The sequence below is a fragment of the Papilio xuthus genome, unplaced genomic scaffold, assembly GCF_000836235.2.
Source record: "Papilio xuthus unplaced genomic scaffold, Pxut_1.1 DF827679.1, whole genome shotgun sequence".
Classification (NCBI taxonomy): Eukaryota; Metazoa; Arthropoda; class Insecta; order Lepidoptera; family Papilionidae; genus Papilio; species Papilio xuthus.
In genome coordinates this window covers 4,502,431-4,521,338 of record NW_013530970.1, presented here as the reverse complement: position 1 = coordinate 4,521,338, position 18,908 = coordinate 4,502,431, and the positions used below count along the sequence as shown (strand labels likewise).

Below are 18,908 nucleotides of genomic sequence, written 5' to 3'. Positions count from 1 at the left end.
AGCAATTTCACGCAGGACTGCCGTAAAGAGCTAAAGTTGCCAAAGGCATAGTAAAGTTCAGATTCTTTCGTATATGTCGAGAAGAAAATATTGAATTATATATGTTTACTAGCTGTCGCCCGCGACTCCGTCTGCATGGAATGAAAAAAAAAATAAGTTCCCGGCAATTATTCGATTTTTTTTTCACCTTTTAAACCTTCCCTAGACCTCCACGAACATTTCAAGACCATGATAAGATAAATCCGTTCCACCGTTCTCGAGTATTAGCGAGACTAACGAACAGCAATTGATTTTTATATATATAGATTTCGCTTTTTTCATGTCTCAAAATTACGGATATAGTTTGGATAATTTATGACATTATTCTTGCTTCATTTGTTATTTTAAAAGTCTATATATCTATACATATGTAATATTCTTCAAGTTATGTATAACTTTATGCACTAAGGACGTATATAGGAAGGTAAATTTATTTTTATATCTTTGCCAATCGCATATCACATCCATAACAGGCGTAGCGAACTAACAAACGTGAGTTAGAGTCGGCCATGTCTATTTTAGTCGATATATACAAATTTATTTATAAAACCATACAAACGATCGTATCCATTAAAGCCTCGGAGATCGATGATTCATATCTATCGTGCGATTCCATCTTTGGTCAAATCAAAGCCTGCACGATATTGTAAAGAAAACGTTAGCAGCTCGACCTTATTAGCGACCAGTATTCAATTGACATTTTAAATCTAAACAAAAAGTTCTTAGAGGCAGGTCCTCTTAAACTGGTAGATGTTTATCGTAACCATTTATCAATGATCTTCTGGATTAAGAATTTGAATAGCGCTATAGATCAGGTAATACTGGTGGTTCAATATAGTTTATCGAACGCTCCATATTAAGGGTCACAAGGCGAGGTCCTAAACGCACGAGGCCAGTTCGAGACCATTTGTATTGAATGGACCAATCAAGGTTGGTCCTAGCTTTCCCACGCGGTGGCTAAATGAATCGCGAATCCTGCACACACGCAGACACGCCTCAGTTGCAAAATCAATGCCTAATGTGAACATGATAAGCCTATTGTCTCTTTATCTCATTGCCAGCTTAAATTGAACTCCGTTTAATAAAGTTCAGCAAGTCAAGTCTTTTATGAGTTTCTATCTTATCTTAATCTCGATTAGATTTCTATGCAAAAATAGTCTTAGACATGATTGTAACTAGAAAAGATTAGTTAATAATTATTAATAAATCGTCATAGATTTGAGCCTTTACAAAACGAAGCTTCAAATATTTCGTAAACAAGAATCCTAAGTACTGATCGTAGGTTTCAGAGACAAAAATCTCCGTTTAAAATATTATCAATGTTTTGTCAAAAATAATGAGATGACTATATGTTTTGTACAGAGATTATAGACTCAGAAACCAACGGTTACCCTTCTAACAGTCCAATAGTTAACTACAGCTTTTAAGATTCAATCTCTTATAAAAATTATTTATTATATATTATTTCGTAAAAAGAAAAGTGCTCAGTACAAAACTAGTGGATACTCACGTATATACGTCCGGTGGCGGCACCCGACTAGTTTCGAGCCCATCGGGGGCCCTTCATCAGGATGAGTGGTACTGGTATTATTTCGCGGACGCGGCCCGTCGCTCACTCAGTTTAGTATAATGTCTCACGAAAGTTTGAATAATTTAAAACTAGTGGATATTATCATTTGATTAACTTCGAAATACTACAAAACGGGAATATTCAAATATTATTAATCTATATTTATAAAAGAAAGTTGTGTTAGTTACACTATTTATAACTCAAGAACGGCTTTACTGATATGGCTTAAAATTGGTGAGGAGGTAGCTTAGAGCCAGGAGACGGACATAGGATACTATTTATTATTATTTTTTTATATAACCACGCGGACGGAGTCGCGGGTGACAGCTAGTTACATATAAAATTCTCGTGTCATAATATTAGTGACCATACTTCTTCAAAATGGCTTGACCGATTTTTATGAAATATTTATATGCATATTCAATAGATCTGAGAATATGCTATCTATTTTTCCACGCGCAAACGGAGTCGCGGATGACAATTAGTTTAATAACAAAAAAATATCAACTTTATCAAGTTGTCACTTTATCGATACTAATTATGCAGAAATTAACGACCAATTACACAACTAAATCGTCGATCAATTTTCTCACCTACTAATTATTATAATAAATACTATATGTTTACTGTACATTTACTAAGTATGGTAAATTATTTAAATTATACACGCGCTAATAGTGTTACCATATTGAAGTTTAACCGCGGATAAATTCCCTACAAAGCTTAAAAAAAGTTGTCGTAATCTTGTTACTGTTAGGAAGAAAATCCGTAAAATTGGTCAGTGTATTGACCCAACACAAGCCTTACTAAAATGTCGACGTTTATGTCCCCTTACTATTAATTCTGACACTTGACTTTGTAACGAAAACACGTTATTCGCGCCAAAGGATTCTAATTAATAATGTTTAAAATTATTATACATAGTAGTAGTTTTTATGAGCAATGATTCCCCACATAATATAGGAACGACCCTAAACTTAATATTTTTTAAGATTTACCGTTAATTTCTAAGATCAAAATTATATCGATCCCTGCCAATATACTGTCGATCTTTGACAACAGATATAACAATATATTTAAAACGGGGTTTGGTCTTAGAAACCCACGCTTAATCATATTTCAATTAGAATTATTACAGTTTACGTCAATTACTATTTTCTATTTCATTCTTGTTCAGCGCTATTATACTTCATTATATATTTTTTAGGATTTAAAAAAAAATCCTTTATTATTCATGGTGTTCCTACATTAATGTATTCAACGCGACATGCAACGGCGACACTTTGCCGCACTGAGGTGATCAGGAAACAAAACAAACGAGTAACGTTTATGATCGATTGACCTAAATAACCGCCATTTAATGCTCATAGAGTGGTATAGCTCGGGTTGACAAATATGGCGATATTCAAACAGGTTATAAAGCTAAAAGCAATTAACTAATGAATCCTGATAGATAATTACAATACCATTTTTATTTTTAATAGGAAGTCTTGATATTAAATTAATTATATAATCATTAATATGTGGTACCACATAATTTAAATGCGATAAATTATTGTCAAAAATTTAGGTTATTTAGGCTAAGACAAATAGTTTTTTTGTAGTCTAGCAATGTTAAAATATTTCATTGGTCGTGTAGAGTATGGAATACCAAATAATTGAGCATATAGCCTTTGACTTTGAACACAGGATGTAATCTGATCAGGTTGATATATCGTCTGTCAAAGGGAAGCTATCGCACTGCCGATTACGGCCAGAATGCTTGCTATAAATAGATCGAAAGAGGGATGGTGTTTACTCTCTATAAAATAGATTAGACCAAAGATGGATGGTCAGTATGAATATATAATTGTTGCAAGAATCACCTTTAAGTTTTTACTATAAATAAATAAATAGACACTCACCCTAACGAAGATCAGAATCCTGGTGTCACCAATTCTGTATTTTCCTTCGGACACTCTAACCATTGGAAATTGGGTTGGACAAGAGCATCTCTCGACTAAATCTCTCACGCGCTCGTCCAAGCTTCTCAAATCATTAGTCACCAATTGCGGCTGTGGACCGAGCGGTCTCAAGCCCAAAGCAGAGTCATCTGGTTTCAATTCTTCTCCCGCCAATTCTCTTTCGATCTGTTTCTCCATTTGCACCAGCAGAGGAGCAGGCATTCCAAGTACAGCTCCTTTCCTGGCTACTTCTAGAAGGCAGAGTACTACGTGTTTTTCGTTCTTTCGAAGGCATAGATCGTCGGTTTCGAAGAGTAGACACTCGAGTATACCAAGAGCCCGGCGGCACCATTCAATGAAATTGGAGACGTTGTCTCGTGCGAAGAATGTACCCGCTTTGGCTGCTGGGAGCATGTTGACTGGGGGACGGGAACGCAGGGCTTTTGCAAGGACCACGGCTTCCTCGGTTTCCGGAGCCGGTGATTCCAGTATCAAACGGGCTGAATCCCTCACTGCATTTGCGTGCTGTAACAAAGATAATTGACTATTCAATAATTGTATTCGAATGATTTTCGTAAAATACTTCGATGAATTGATAGAAGTACCATTTCGCAAATTTGCGAAATAATAAAGAAATAAAACAGGCTTGCATTCTACTATTACTTCAATGATGACATGTGTGATGTAAGCAGCCGCTCCCAAATTCTTGATAGTAAAAGGAGTGGCCGAGGACTTGCAATATGATTTAACTGACCTAAGGTCAAATTATTAGCTATGGTGGCCTTGAGTCTGCGTCTTATGTCGCGATTAAAAGATCACTAAAGTAATACTACCAAATATTTCAAATATAAGATACTCTAGTCATTGAAGGTAGACAAAGTTTAATACTCTATGACGTAGATTTTTGTTCGGTAAAGCTTTTTGAGCTTTTAAACCTAAAATTTTCTACAAAAGCAACCTAAAGATTATACTTATAGGGGAAGATGGAAATTTGTGTCATTTAAAAGAAAGCTTTAATCCAGATAAACAATTTAAACAAGTTTCAAGAAAGAGTCGTGTGAAATAAAAGAAATTTTTATTTGTAAGGGAATGTGCGCCGATGCCGGTTTTCTAATTCAATTCGAAACCGTCTACTGATGGAGTGAAATAATTTTAGCGCCGTACAACTTGTATACTAAAAACTATTCGTTAATATTCATGACTGCGCGCATACTAACGCTGTGTGCCAACTGATATCCTAACGCTAATATGGTAGTTTACAATAGGGTTGCCAAAAACATAAAAATTACGAGAGATATTTTACTCAATAAAAATTCCGCTAAACATAAATGTGAAGTTTGTGTTTAGGTCAATATCAGTCCACTGGATTCGCGGTTGGTCAGTAATTTACATAACCCTTAATTCGACGAATTTTTTGTAGCAAAAATACTGTTTTTATAGTAAAGTCAAACTTACGTAATTTTCTCTAAACTTAAGATTTTTTTTAATTAGTTGTTCGTCACACTGGACACCATCAAATTAAGGGTGAAAGGGTGATTTTTTGGTTGCGATTCCTAAATAGCAGTCACTATTTTGCAGAAGTTTAGCTAAAATAGCGTATAGCAACCACTGTCCATAGACATATATGAGTTCAAAGATTGCATTGAATATTTTCTTCCTAAAATCTCCTCCTCACCATTTCAACTCCTGAATCAAATAGGGCAGCAATCGTGTACTGGTATAATAACTAATCATATACTTTGTGGCAGCCCTATTTTTAAAGTAAGCTTTTCTTAGAATCTACTACACTGTAGACATTCGCGAGTGCCGTCACAAACGCGGGTAAAATAAAAAGTTGCTTCTTGATGTATTAACGTGTCGATAGTTATTGATACGAAGATTTATTGTTTTGAATTGTTATAAAAACTCACATAGCGCGATGTTGTACTTTATGTTGTTATACTGTTTTGTTGCGAAAGATGTAAACATCAATAAAATTGCATTATGTTGTAACTCTTTTCTGCTACAAACTTCAATTAAATTCATATTTCATTCATACAATATTCGGCAATCGGGCTGACATGGTCCGAGACCAAACGCAGAGCCCAAGATATAGCGAACTGGCGGCACACTATGGAGGCCCTCAGTCCCACTACTGGGACATAGGACTTTAAATCAAGTAAGTCAATATTCGAATATAAAATGGAACTAATTCTTATAAAACTATTACTTGTTTTTAATTTTTTTTCGTTATTTTCTTATCATCTATAAGATATATTTTTAGATATTATATTTCATTTTTCTTTTTTCTGCTACAGTAAACTTCAATTATGTAAATTATGAACTGTTTCTTACAAAAGAAGATATGAAAAAAAATAATGATATTAAATTTTTAAAATTGTCACCTTGTTTTATTTTCTTATCTATGATGTAAGATATATCTTTAGATAATTTATTTCTATTTGACTATAAATAAATATATTCGTAACATAAAATTACAATTTGATCAGAAACCGATACACATCAATAAATCCATTAAAGCTATTAGAAAGATTGTTAGATATAACTATTTTGATATTAGAAACTATTAGGAAATATCAGCTTTTAATCATCAAAGGAACTGATAAAAGAATCCATTCCTATAATATAAGTCTGTTTCACTACAAGTAATAACAGTACCATTATAACCATTTAATTGTAGCTGCGACTATTTGCCAAGTCCTTTTCTGCATATTCAAAGATGAAATGGTATGTTATACAATACGCAGAGCAGCGACAATTTACAAGGAACGCGTTGAAGTCTTTTATTCGCAGACTGTTTTCCTCACCATTGTAACATGTACGACGGACTCGCTCTGAATTTGTAACGAGCTATGAATACAAATGTAAATAACAAAGTCTTTTCACACAGGTATTCGTCATTTGTTTTTGTATTCTGGTTATGAAATGACTGAAACTGGACGTGGAGTTATAAGTAAGTTAAATAACTTTTTAGGACTTAATTAAGTAACTAAGATGTTAAAATAGCTATTCTCAACACCTTTCTAAAAAAAAACGTATTTTTTTTTATTTGAATAGAAAAGAAAACTCAGAGTATAAATTAAATTTTAAGTATTACACCATTCTACAACAATGCGGGTAATTAATAAATTTGAACTAATTTCGTTTTACAACAAAACACAAGTTTTACGTTCACCCCTATGACATTTAATCGTTTATTGACCTCAGTGATAATTTTAATCATTACATAGTTTTGTTTGTATATTTTGTTATAAAAACAAAATCAGCAAAATATTTACGGAAAGGACGGAGCAAAGTTTTTTAGAAATAATTTCAGGAAATTTTATTAAAAATAGAAGGATAGGGAAATAGTTTAAATATGTGATTCAATCAATCTATCTTGTTTTATATAGTTATTATAATCAGGTTTTAATAACTTAATTTAATTTAACACGTTAAATGCCACTCCCGTAACCGGTGACCAGATGCCTGCTTACATTTAAGAGCCTCGTAAGACACCTGTGACCTCATGAAGTTTTTCTATAATATCTGCGAAACCCAGCATCTGATTGAACCCTAAACTATTTTATAACATATTTTGAAGATTCAACATTACGCATCTATTTCCAGCAAAAAGTTTTTTTAGTGATTTTTCTAATTTTACTCTGGCGTTTAATGTAACACATATTTAAATAAATTCCAGCTTGATACCTTCATGCGATTTTGAGAAAAAGGGTCTTGACAGACGGACGGAAGGACAAGAAAGTGATCTGTTATATCCGTATAAGGGTTCCGTTTTATTCCTATGAGGTACGGAACCCTAAAAAGTTATTATCAATTAAGGAAACAAGAAACTACGCTATAATTACATAACCTTTAATAGCTTGTAATGCATTTTAAACATATAATTTAATAAAGTGAATAAAGTTTAAGTTATTTCTGAATATTCATATTTCTTGTCAGTACTAAACTAACCTTTATATCAATACCTATAAAGGGCAGAATGGCTTAATATTATAAGCACTGCAATACCCGGCGCCTGAATCGATTTAATAAAACGATTATGAATACGATTGTTGAACGAGCGATCATTAGTTCCGAATTGAATTAATTAGATCAAGGATGGTGTCCGCCCACCGAATAATCGATTAAAGTGTAAATTAAGATACAATTTCATCTAATCGTGACACACTGAGATAATTAAAATAAATTGAAAACTTACTTTATTCGGTTGTTGACCTGATATTTTTTTATTTTGGTTTAAAAACTTTTGTTCAATGAAAATTGTATTAAGATTATTTTTGTTACGTTTTCATATAAAATATATGATTTAAATTTTCTAAGTCTAATCTCTTAATAAAATCATCATCATTAGCTCACTAAACGTCCCCACTGATGGGCTCGAAGCCTACCATAAGTTACAGGTTACAAAATAAAATAATAGGTAATAAAATCAAAGAATTATTTATTCAAATAGGAGTTAAGAGTATAACAAGAAAAATAATTTTAACGTTTGTTCTAATTAAGTTCCAACTTTCAAGTTATTAAGCAAAATAACTTACTTGATTTAAATATTATAAGAACAAGTATTCGTGCGCGAAAAAGCCAGACTTTGTTTACCGTAAAGCATAACGCGATTGTTATCGACCGGCGAAACTAAACGGTAATTGATTCGCAACGGACCGGCTCGATACTAAATTATATTTATAAAAACTCCAAAGCGTAGAGAATGATATTGGAATTTATTATATTCTTAAAAATATTATATAAGAAAGATTTATATCATTATTTACCGTACTTATGGTGAGAGGAAGTATATAATATAACAGAGAAATTTATTTGTCCGTTTCTAATTTACAGTCTGTACCAAAGAAGAGACCTAATACGCCGCCTAATGTTCTCTTCGTTATCTCTTTTCATTCTACATTTCCTTATTTATTGTTATTTACCACATAACCGATTGTTACTTGATAACCGTGTTCAATTAAATTAAAGGTATCAGAGATAAAAACGGTGTTGTTACAAAAATTCTAATTGAAATACGACTAATAAGAACCAATACATGAACTCCTTGAAGATGTCTTACCACTTCTCTTATACAAGTCGTGGTGTGAGATAATTTTAAGAACTTTAATAATGGATAATTACTGATCACTGTTAGGTAATAGTTACCCTTGTCCAAATACATTTAAGGTTGTAATAAAAGGATATCTTGAACTAAACTCTCCCGATAGTTCCTATGTCCCCTCTATAAGATGAATCTCTTTGTCATCAACTAACCAAGACTGTCACCTTTCAAGTCGTCAGCATTTCACACTGTCTTACTTAAATTATAAAGGTGATTATTTAGATTGATTGTTTGAAGTTTCTCCAAAACGACTTTATGAATCTCGATGAAATTTGGCTTAGATGTAGAACATAGTCTGGAAGAACGCATAGGCTACTAATTAAGTTTTTTCTATACCGCCCTGACGTTGCTGGTGACAGCTTGTTAATGTATTTATTCGGAATCAAAACGTATCCTCGTGCACTTGACTCTGTAAGTTCGACAACCGACAGGTAAAACCAGTAGCGGGTGGTTCAAGGTCGAGTCTCGTTCCATATTCAAGATTTCACTTTCAACGACCAACTGTTACGAATGACATAACAGATTTTTTTTAATGCTGCACTTAAAGATTTTTATTCTTTGATCAGTTCGTGACACCAACTATAACATAACTCACGCCCGTGAACTAGAGAGGTAGGCAGCGATCACGGACATCCATTTGGCACGGTCCTGACACACCTATCTTGCTTCTACATGTATATATCTTCACATGCATGCATGCCGGTTTCTGTTGCTTTTAATATTAACAGCAATAATGCTATTAATGTAATTAAGTTATAGCACACTTATTTACTTGTGAATTAACCAAACCAATGCAATCAAAAATAGCATCTATGTCAGTTACTGTCAATCCAAATTCCGTTGTCATTTGTTTTGTCAAATTATTTGATAAGCTTTCTTCTGTTTTCTTACATTAACTGTCCTACTCATGGTCGTTATTTGGTCCCTTATATAAATTTAACATGACAATACACTAGACTCCCAACTGCCAAATGTTAGTCCGACACTAAGAATGTCTTCTACCACAAAAACTCGAACCAATGTTATGGAATCACTGTCTCGAAGAGTATTCTAAATTATTACCGATAATCAAACGCTTGCCTCCGTAGTTCGTTATCTCGTCCATTTATTAGCAATAGTGACAGGTGACAGGCACGATAGGTTATAAATCATCTTGTTTTAAGATAGAGGGCGCTTGAGTGCAAGCTTTGACTCCTATTGTCCTTTGTTCGTTTTTCATTTTGATGAATTAACTTGGGATTGTTTTAAGCCATAAGATCATATCGGTATTTAGTTATTTATGGTATACTTTATACTGATTTATTGGGAGTATATAACTTGTCAATGATGATAAATTGACCACAAATTCTAGTTCCAAAGTTCAAGAACAATACTTGCAATAAATGCTCGTTATTTTTGCAAATTAGAAGGACATCGTATTGGTCACAAACTTTGTTAAAATGTTGTCGAAGCCAACAGTTTTTTGGTTCTATACATAGTAAGCAAATCTTACTTATATTATAAACGCGAATGTTTAGATGAATTGATGGATGTTTGAAGGTATCTCCAGAACGACTCTATGGATTTAGATTAAATTTGTCATGTTTGTAGAAGATGGTCTGAAAGAACACTTAGACTACTAATTAAGTTTCTTTAATACCGCGCGGACGGAGTCGAGGGCTACAGCTAGTGCCACATAAATTCTCATCATCATCAGCCTACCCTAAGTTACGGGTGATTAAACGACGCTGGCCAAGTGCAGGTTGGTAGATTTCACACATATCTTTGAATTTCTTATTATGTATGTGCAGGTTGCATCACGATGTTTTCCTTCACCCTAGGAAATAGAAGAAATAAATTCAACCTATTCTCTAATATAGATTTGTAGCTAAAAAAATCTCTATATTATTAGTTGCTTCGTTTCAAAATGCAACAAATTATCAACCAATGACATATCTTGCTCAATAACGTTCGTCTGAATAATATAATTGCACTAGGAAGTTGCAGCTACCAATTATATCAATTGTATATCCACAAATAGAGTTGCGAGTTGGAATCGGAACGCCTTATATGGGCGGAGATATCGATTAATGATCATAATAATCGATTTCAAGGCGAATGTCGAAGTTATCGAGTGATGGAAGAGATCAATGTAAGATTTCTCTGTTTGATGTATTGATACCTAAATTGTAACGGAAATGTACTGAATAAGATAATTTAAATACTTCTCTTTTTTATGGCTATCATCAAAACTGCTACAAACGAAACGAAGTCCTTTACTATCATACTAGCGGTCGACCACGTCTCCAAACACGCATAATTTAAAAAGGCTTAATTAGTGGGCTATGTTCTTCTAGAGTATGTTCTTCATCTATGCTTTTCAGCGAGATAACTGCAGTTGTTCTGCAGATATCTTCTAAACATTCGCATTTCCAATATTAGTAAGAAGAAGAAGGGGAGAAGTAAGTAAGAGGCACTTTCATCTGTTTCCTTTGTTCAAACAAAAGAAAATCGAAAATAATTACACTTAAATCAATAAATGTTCGAACGCATATATCCGATCATAAATCGTTCAAGAATCCAGTAGTCAAAGTATCGGAATACGAAAGAGACAGGTTTATTCATTCCATTAATCAGAATAAATTGCATTAAAACGATTCCTTCCGTTATCCAGAAGAGGAATATCAAAGTCGTAAATCAGATTGGTGAGATTTTTTATGAGTCAGTTACCCCTGGACAAGGAAGTCATACGACCTTGCGTGGCGGCCGACTGGCCTCGAATGATCCGGGGTGGCGCCAAACGAGCCTTATATAGTAATAACAGTTGCTTACAAGATGAGGGCTTTATACTGAGTTTAATTGCATCTAAATTTTTCGCATTCATTACCGGCACGTAGGAAACAATTTACGTGCTTGTGATGACCTCGTTGACAATGTTACACTAAACAAGTTCACTATTTTTATACTATAATAGGCTACAAGGAAGTAAATAGTGGCAACAAGTCCTTTTTTGAAATGTATTTATGTGGGAAATTTGTTCCGGTTTGAGGAACATAAATATATAAATAAAAATAATAAAAACTAAATCGTAATATTACTACCACACTAAAAGAATCAATTTATCATATGTCTGCTCTAAAAATGCTTAGCACTACATCGTTTTCGTGTTTTGTTTTTATAACAGAAGGGGGCAAACCAGCAGCGGGAACCGAGGTGTTCAACGACGACCATAGACATCAGCAATACCAGAGGAACTGCAGATGCATTGTCGGCCTTTGAGATGGTGATACGCTCGCTTCTTGTAGGACCCCAAGTCGTAGCGGTTTGGAAATGCCGACTTAGGGTCTTCGTGTAGTAGAAAGATAAATTAAAAGATAGTTACTTATTTATTTCATTTATAATAAAGGCTTTATCTATCTATCATATTTATTTATCTTACTAATATTATAAATGTCAATAATTACATGGATGGATGGATGTTTGTTTGGTATATCCAAAACGGATCAAGAAAAGTCGATGAAAGGTATAGACGTGGAATATAGCCTGGAAGAACACGTAAGCTACTAATGAAGTTTTTTTTAATTCATGCGAACGGAGTCGCGGGCGACAGCTAATGACTATATAAAAGGAAGCATATCATTATAATGCGAGAGAAAATCGCTTCGATTATAATTATAACTCGGAACTTGATCGATGACTGATGTTATGAAGTTATCAGAAAACGATTAACTGCTATGAACACTTTTACTTATCGATATAACAAGTATCCGATTAAAACATCGATTATGCTATCGTCAATCAACCTGTTGGTAATCGATATTTTATACAATGTCAAAGCAGTTAGCATACGCTTAGAAAATGTATTTTAGATTATATGTAAATTTATTTTGCCAGTGATTAGCATATTTTGTTTATTCCATAACCGATAAAAAGAATGAAATTGTTTTTAGTGTTCTTTTACGATTCTTTTTTTAATTTTAAAATTGCATCAGAATTTATTTGAAAAAATTAAATAAAGTGTATAATTTTATGTGAAAATAAAATAAAGTAAAAAAAGAACAAAATGTGCGATGGCCGGGAATCGAACCCGGATCAACTGCTTGGAAGGCAACTATGCTGACCATTACACCACCATCGCAACTTGCTAGGAAAGCGAAATGAACCTTCACAGTTTGAAAATGTCAATGACCGAATATGGCATTGTAATAAAATCATGGAAATAAACTCTTACATTGATTATACAAAATATATTTATGTGATAAATTATTAAAATACAATACATGAATAAAATGAATAATGAATTTTAGTTTAAATATTTTTTTCGAGGGCTACTTTTTATGAAACATCGCGTTATACGATAGTTCTGAAATCGTATTTATCATTACAAAAGATGTGCTTAATTATAGATACCAGAAAAATATTCGAGATATTCCATGCCTTTTTATTTTGCTTACCATTAAAATTAAAATCAGAAAACCACATGACATATATGACAAAAATTCAGTATTATTTTTTTCTAAAAAGTGACAACCCTAGCTTTAGTTCGTGTGGTCGCGCGGGGAGTCAGTATTGCTTTGATCGCCCGCCGCTGCCGGTGGGTCGTGATCGTGCGGATTGCGCGGATTGCGATGCCCATACGTCTCTTACTTTGTGGACCGCCGTTTTTTGTTGCAGCTCAACTAAACTGGACATACGTGAGATGAGTGTACAAGATGCGTTTTATTTTATATACAAACTTTGTTTTAACATGTCTCGAGGTATTTAACTGTTTTGCAAAAATATTTTAGTACATCAGGAATGTCAAACGTCAATAAGACAAAGTATTGTATAAAAATTACAACACATGACCGAATTTCATACAAATTTCTAAACTTTAGGTTTCGTCTTTTATCATACTAATATTATAAATGCGAATGTTTGGATGAATGGGTGGATATTTGAAGGTATCTCCAGAACGGCTGCATGCATAATTTCGCGCGAAAGGAGTCGCGGGCGACAGCTAGTCTTTTAATATATTCCGCTTATCTATTCTAAGCGAGACACTGTATCAAATTGCATTGTGACCCCGCGATTGGCGGTCTCTATGGCCCGGTGTGTCGCATGCACGATGATAACCCATGACCTGCTGTAATTGGCCGCGCCTATTCCCACGACGACCACACTGGCCACATGGCCACACAGGCAACGTGACCAAACAACCTCTATAGAGGGCCACATAGGTCTTAATGGCCATAATTACATTTGGCCACATAGCCTTTGTCTGGCCTTTATTTGAAAACTATAATGCCTGTTAGCTTAAACGCGGTCTAATCTTTTTGTCATAATGCCGACATGACATCGCTCTATTTGGTTCGTGAACGTACTTTCTAAGACATGGTTGACCGGAGATCGCCTTTGTTTTGGATTTTGTAGGTCGTAGGTTAGATGTTAGTCAGGGTTTAGCTAAATATAATATATAAATGGGGTAACATCAAACGATATAAATAGTTAATATAAATCAGCTTACATGAATAATATAATATTTTAAAAGATACTCTGAAAGTACAGGGTGGCTTTTGCCGTTATATAGATTATTCGAAACCAAATACAATTTCTATCTACTATTTACTCCATCATTAGAGATTTTGCAATAAAATTAGGTAGGTGTTAATTTAGTATTAGTTTATAATAGAAGTGACAAATATCCTGTCTCGACCAACAAACGGATTTATTGTGTCGTTAAGAATGTTTATAATCGCTTCGTTTTGAAACACCCTGTGTCCAGGATATTGCTTTGTAAGCTTACGAAATGATAGCTTATAATCAAATGTCATTTTATTTGTTCTTTTCGCGTATACAGGATGTATAGAAACATTTGGTGTTAAGGAACTACGTAACCGTGCGTTTCGAAATGCGTAAAATAAGATTTTGGGAAGTGGAGCCCCCACTAAATCGTTTTTTTGCTTTTCCAAGTGTAAGGATTTTTGATATTATAATATCGGGGACATGTAAGGGACATTAAAACTCAATAGGTTACCTTTTCTCTTGAAAAAAAGAGAAAAAACTATTTATTTTTTATTTTTATTAGTTTCATTGAAGCCATATTAGCATATCTTTCATAATAATAGGGTTATCAGTATTTGTACCTGTCTGGATGCAAGCATGCCACAATAACTCAATGAGCTCACAACATTAATAATGCAAATGAAGGCATTTAGCAATAGGATGGGTAATAGGGCTGCCACCGTAGTAAAATAATATGAATTTGTTATTCTAAACCTTACGCCTAATACGAATAAGGTGACAAGCGAATACGTGTCATCACAGAAAAAAATTGTTTAGCACCCCTATCGGACTTAAAGGACACTAAAATTCGCATATGAATTTTGACATAATTGATGAAGATATACAGGCAATTGTTACAAATATTCGTGCTAGGCACTACAACTATTATGTTTACGGATTTAGTTCATAATATTTTTACGTACAATAAAAACTGGTGCTTTCATAAATGGATTATAACTAACTACTGGTTGCGGACTTATGATCGTGCTTAGTTTGCAACTAGTTTTCCAATATCGGGTACAATTTTATGAATGGGTCGGGTAATTTGGCGACAGGTCCCGGCGACACTTGTCCTGCCCACGGCTACACGAGTATTTGCGAAACATTTGCCTGGCCCACGCCCAGAAGTGAACTACATTTAGGACTGTCACCGGCAACTTTTGAATGCCATTAATTTTTTATTTGTCTAAGCAAATGAAATCAACATTTCGAATGTATTTACAAAATTACCTGTAAAAGTGACTTCATTGGATTTTTTTTAATTAATAAAAATTTGTTATGGTTACAAATTAATGAAATGTAAGGTATTTTTGTGAATGAATTTATTCGATATGCAATTTTCAATTTTTAATCTAGACAAACTACAAACGAACGGAGTTCACGATTTGACAGCAACTTTGTTTAATTATGACTCGATTAAATGCCGTGTAATGTATACTACTATTAGGCAAGTAATTTACATCTATTGAGAAATGTGCAATGCGTTTAATAATAATTTGTCAAATGTCACCGTCGGAGCCGGTGTGAAATTATTCGTATAGCTTTCGTATTGGGTAAGGATTGTAACCATAAAAAGATACGTTAAATAAGAGATGGTATACAATATCGTGACTGTTACTGTGAAGTCGACAGCGGAACAAAACTGCAACATTGCAAAATTGTTTTGTTCCAGCCTAGCTAGTAACTCTGCGTATCGAGTGGTCAAGGCGTGAGGGTTAAGAAATTTTGTCAGGTCGCATTGTGCCAAAGCCCATTAACTAAAAATAAAAAGTACAAAAATTTTGGTTTCCTTTGCCCGAAAACAATCAATGGAATCAAAAACATTTGATACTATACCGTTATGAAGTTCAAGAAAGAATTTCACACAACTCTAAAATGCTATAGATTTTGTTTAAAGGGCTGTGTGGGAGGTGACAGTTAACTTGAAAGCTACCTATCTATAGTGAGACAAATTTGTCTGGCCCGGTACGAACAAATTAAACTAAACTACCGCAGCTAATATCGGCCACCTATCTTTATCAAAAAAAGTGTTAACAGTTTTTAATCAGGCTGTTATTGGATATAACCAGCGTGTCTTATATTGTACTTTTTATTTTCTATGCTTAATAATTGTATTTTCACAATATTCTGATTGAACTTATCGCTACAACAGCGTCACTCTCAACAGCCAGTCAAATTTGTGACACTATATACGATTGGTCTCATATTAAGTCAAGTTAGGAAGCCAGTTGTGTGAGATATCTTCATTTTAGGCGTCTGTTAATAGAACCTTTTTTGTAAATCTAGTTTTTTTGATTTAATATAGAAGAAGTTAAATAAAGAAGCTATTTTAAAGCGATAACCGTTATGTGTAAACTTATTTTTTTGGTAAAAACTGACAACTGAATTGATAGTTATATTATCATTACTATTGTTTGTAGCGGGATAGTATTTATCTGCTAAGATAAGAAATATCTAACCGTGAGTTTCTAATAACAAAATCCATGTTTAAACCTTTTGCTATCTCTGTTTTGTCAAAGATAACAGGGACGATATGTTGCATACATATTTTTTGGTCTTAGAAACCCATGGTAAGATTATTTAGTAAGGCTTTCACATATTTACGGTTAGCGCGTAATTTGATAGCGTGCTCTTATTTTAAAAATAGGTTGTGGCATAATCATGTTCTTAAAAAAAACGCCTGATAAAGTAAAGTTGTGTTTATTTTACTAACTGCGAAAGTTTTAATATCACATTTCACATCAAAACACCTGCTCACACAGGCAGGAAACTCCTGAGTCGACAGGTGCAACACTACGAGACGAGAATGGATAATTTTTTTATTCGATTTACGATTTGGCGAATAATCGACGACGAACATTATTTTTTAAATAAAATTCTTTGATATTGCTTTTGTTTTTTACTTTTTAAATATTATTTGCCAGTTTTATTAATTGTAAAAGTGCATATTCGACAAGTTTAATCGATTATTATGATTAGTTCGTTTTTTACTCAGAGACGTGTTTCTTACAAGAATATTTCTAATTACAGCTTCTAGCCTACGTCAAGATTGATTTTGAAGGTGACATAACAGACTGGTTACAATTAGATGAATTTTTTTTTTTAATTAATACAAAAAACTAGCCAGTAACTCAACCAACTCTATGTAAGCAACGAAAATATCTGCAATTAAACATAATGGGCCTTTGAACACAGCGGACTGTTAAGGTCAGATCAAGACAATCGACCGATTAATTATTACCAAATACAACGTGTTTACACTATACAGAGGACAAACTGACTCATAACGATTATTCACACAAGAGTACGGAAGTACTAGATTACGCGAATCCGAATTCGGTAACGACTTACGTTAATGTTTAAATTGCTACGTTCTGAGACTATAATTTGTAGGTTATTAACTAAAGAGTTTAATGAGCTAAGTTAAAAGCAAAACAAAGGTTTATCATTTGAAAAAAAACTTCCTTCATTGCTTTTGAAAATACAGGGATGACAATATGCAACATAGATGCATCACTATTAAAATGACTTCTCTTAGAAATTGGATGGTATTATGCAGTACGGATGCACCAGCAATAAGTAGACTTCTCTTTTAAAACACGGGGATTGCAGTATGTAATACAAGTGCATCAGCAGGAAAAAGACTTTTGTTCAAAAAAATGGATGGCATTACGCAATACAGGTGCAGCAGCAGTAAAACCTTTGGAAACATTTATTATTTACGGGAATCGTCTATAAATCTATTTCCAACTTAGCTACGGTATTTACGTAATTCTAAAATCGATATTAACCTCCCCTGTTACTATGTATACAGTCTAATGACTGGTTGTCACGACATATGCCAATCATAACGGAAAAACCCTTACAAGCCTTTGTTTCTATTACGAGCCCGCCCTAAATAAGGCTTAACTACAAGGCATTGTTCTTTATATATCGTGTGATATTTTTGTACTATTCTTTGTGTACAGATAAAATATGAAACTTATATTGATACTTAGATTTCTGATAAAAAGAAATATAGTGTTTTTTAATTAAAAATGCCTAACTCATAATCGTTTATTGGCCACTAAGGGAGTCTCTTAATTTAGATTTACTGAGGAAATCATCATCATCAGCTCACCATACGTCCCCATCGAGGGGCTCGGAGCCTACCCTAAGTTAAGGGTGATTAGGCCATAGTCAACCACGCTGGCCTAGTGCGGGTTGGTTGACTTCACACATATTTTTGAATTTCTTCTCAGATATGTGCAGGTTGCATCACGATGTTTTCCTTCACCGTAAGAGCGTCTGATAAATGTACATATGTAAATCGGAAAACGAAATACACATTGGTACATGGCGGGATTCGAACCCAGGACCTGCAGTTTGCAAGTCAAGTGCTTGACCCCTGAGCCACCGACGCTCTGAGGAACTGAGGAAATACAATAGTAGGATTGCTTAAGTAATTATTACGGTAATGATTAGGGACGCTCATTTTGCGTGATACTGTTGTGATTCTATAATATATTTGTATATCAAATTTAACCACATTACTTACGAATACTATTTATAATAAAAGTGTTGGTGTACGTACCTGTAACAAAAAAAGGAACAAATTAATATATTTGTAAATCTTTCATAAGTTAATTTTCGTTGTTGATCTATAATTAACCCTTATTGTGGAAAGATTTCTTTTTTGAAGAAAAGCAAAAAACAAAGTTAATTAAAAAACTAAGTTAAAAATTAT

The 18,908-nt window shown here is 33.7% G+C and overlaps 1 protein-coding gene and 1 non-coding gene across 2 annotated transcripts in view; both read right to left on the bottom strand.

Moving 5' to 3' along the window:
* pigs (GAS2-like protein pickled eggs) overlaps nt 1-18,908 on the bottom strand; it is a 56,923-nt gene that overhangs the window by 6,958 nt on the left and 31,057 nt on the right. Inside the window, exon 3 of the mRNA XM_013312431.1 lies at nt 3,514-4,077. Within this exon, the coding sequence (XP_013167885.1) occupies nt 3,514-4,077 (564 nt within the window). The remainder of the gene's footprint in view (nt 1-3,513; nt 4,078-18,908) is intronic.
* Nucleotides 12,705-12,776, bottom strand: TRNAG-UCC (transfer RNA glycine (anticodon UCC)). Its single transcript has one exon. It is a non-coding gene; the product is annotated as a tRNA-Gly (tRNA).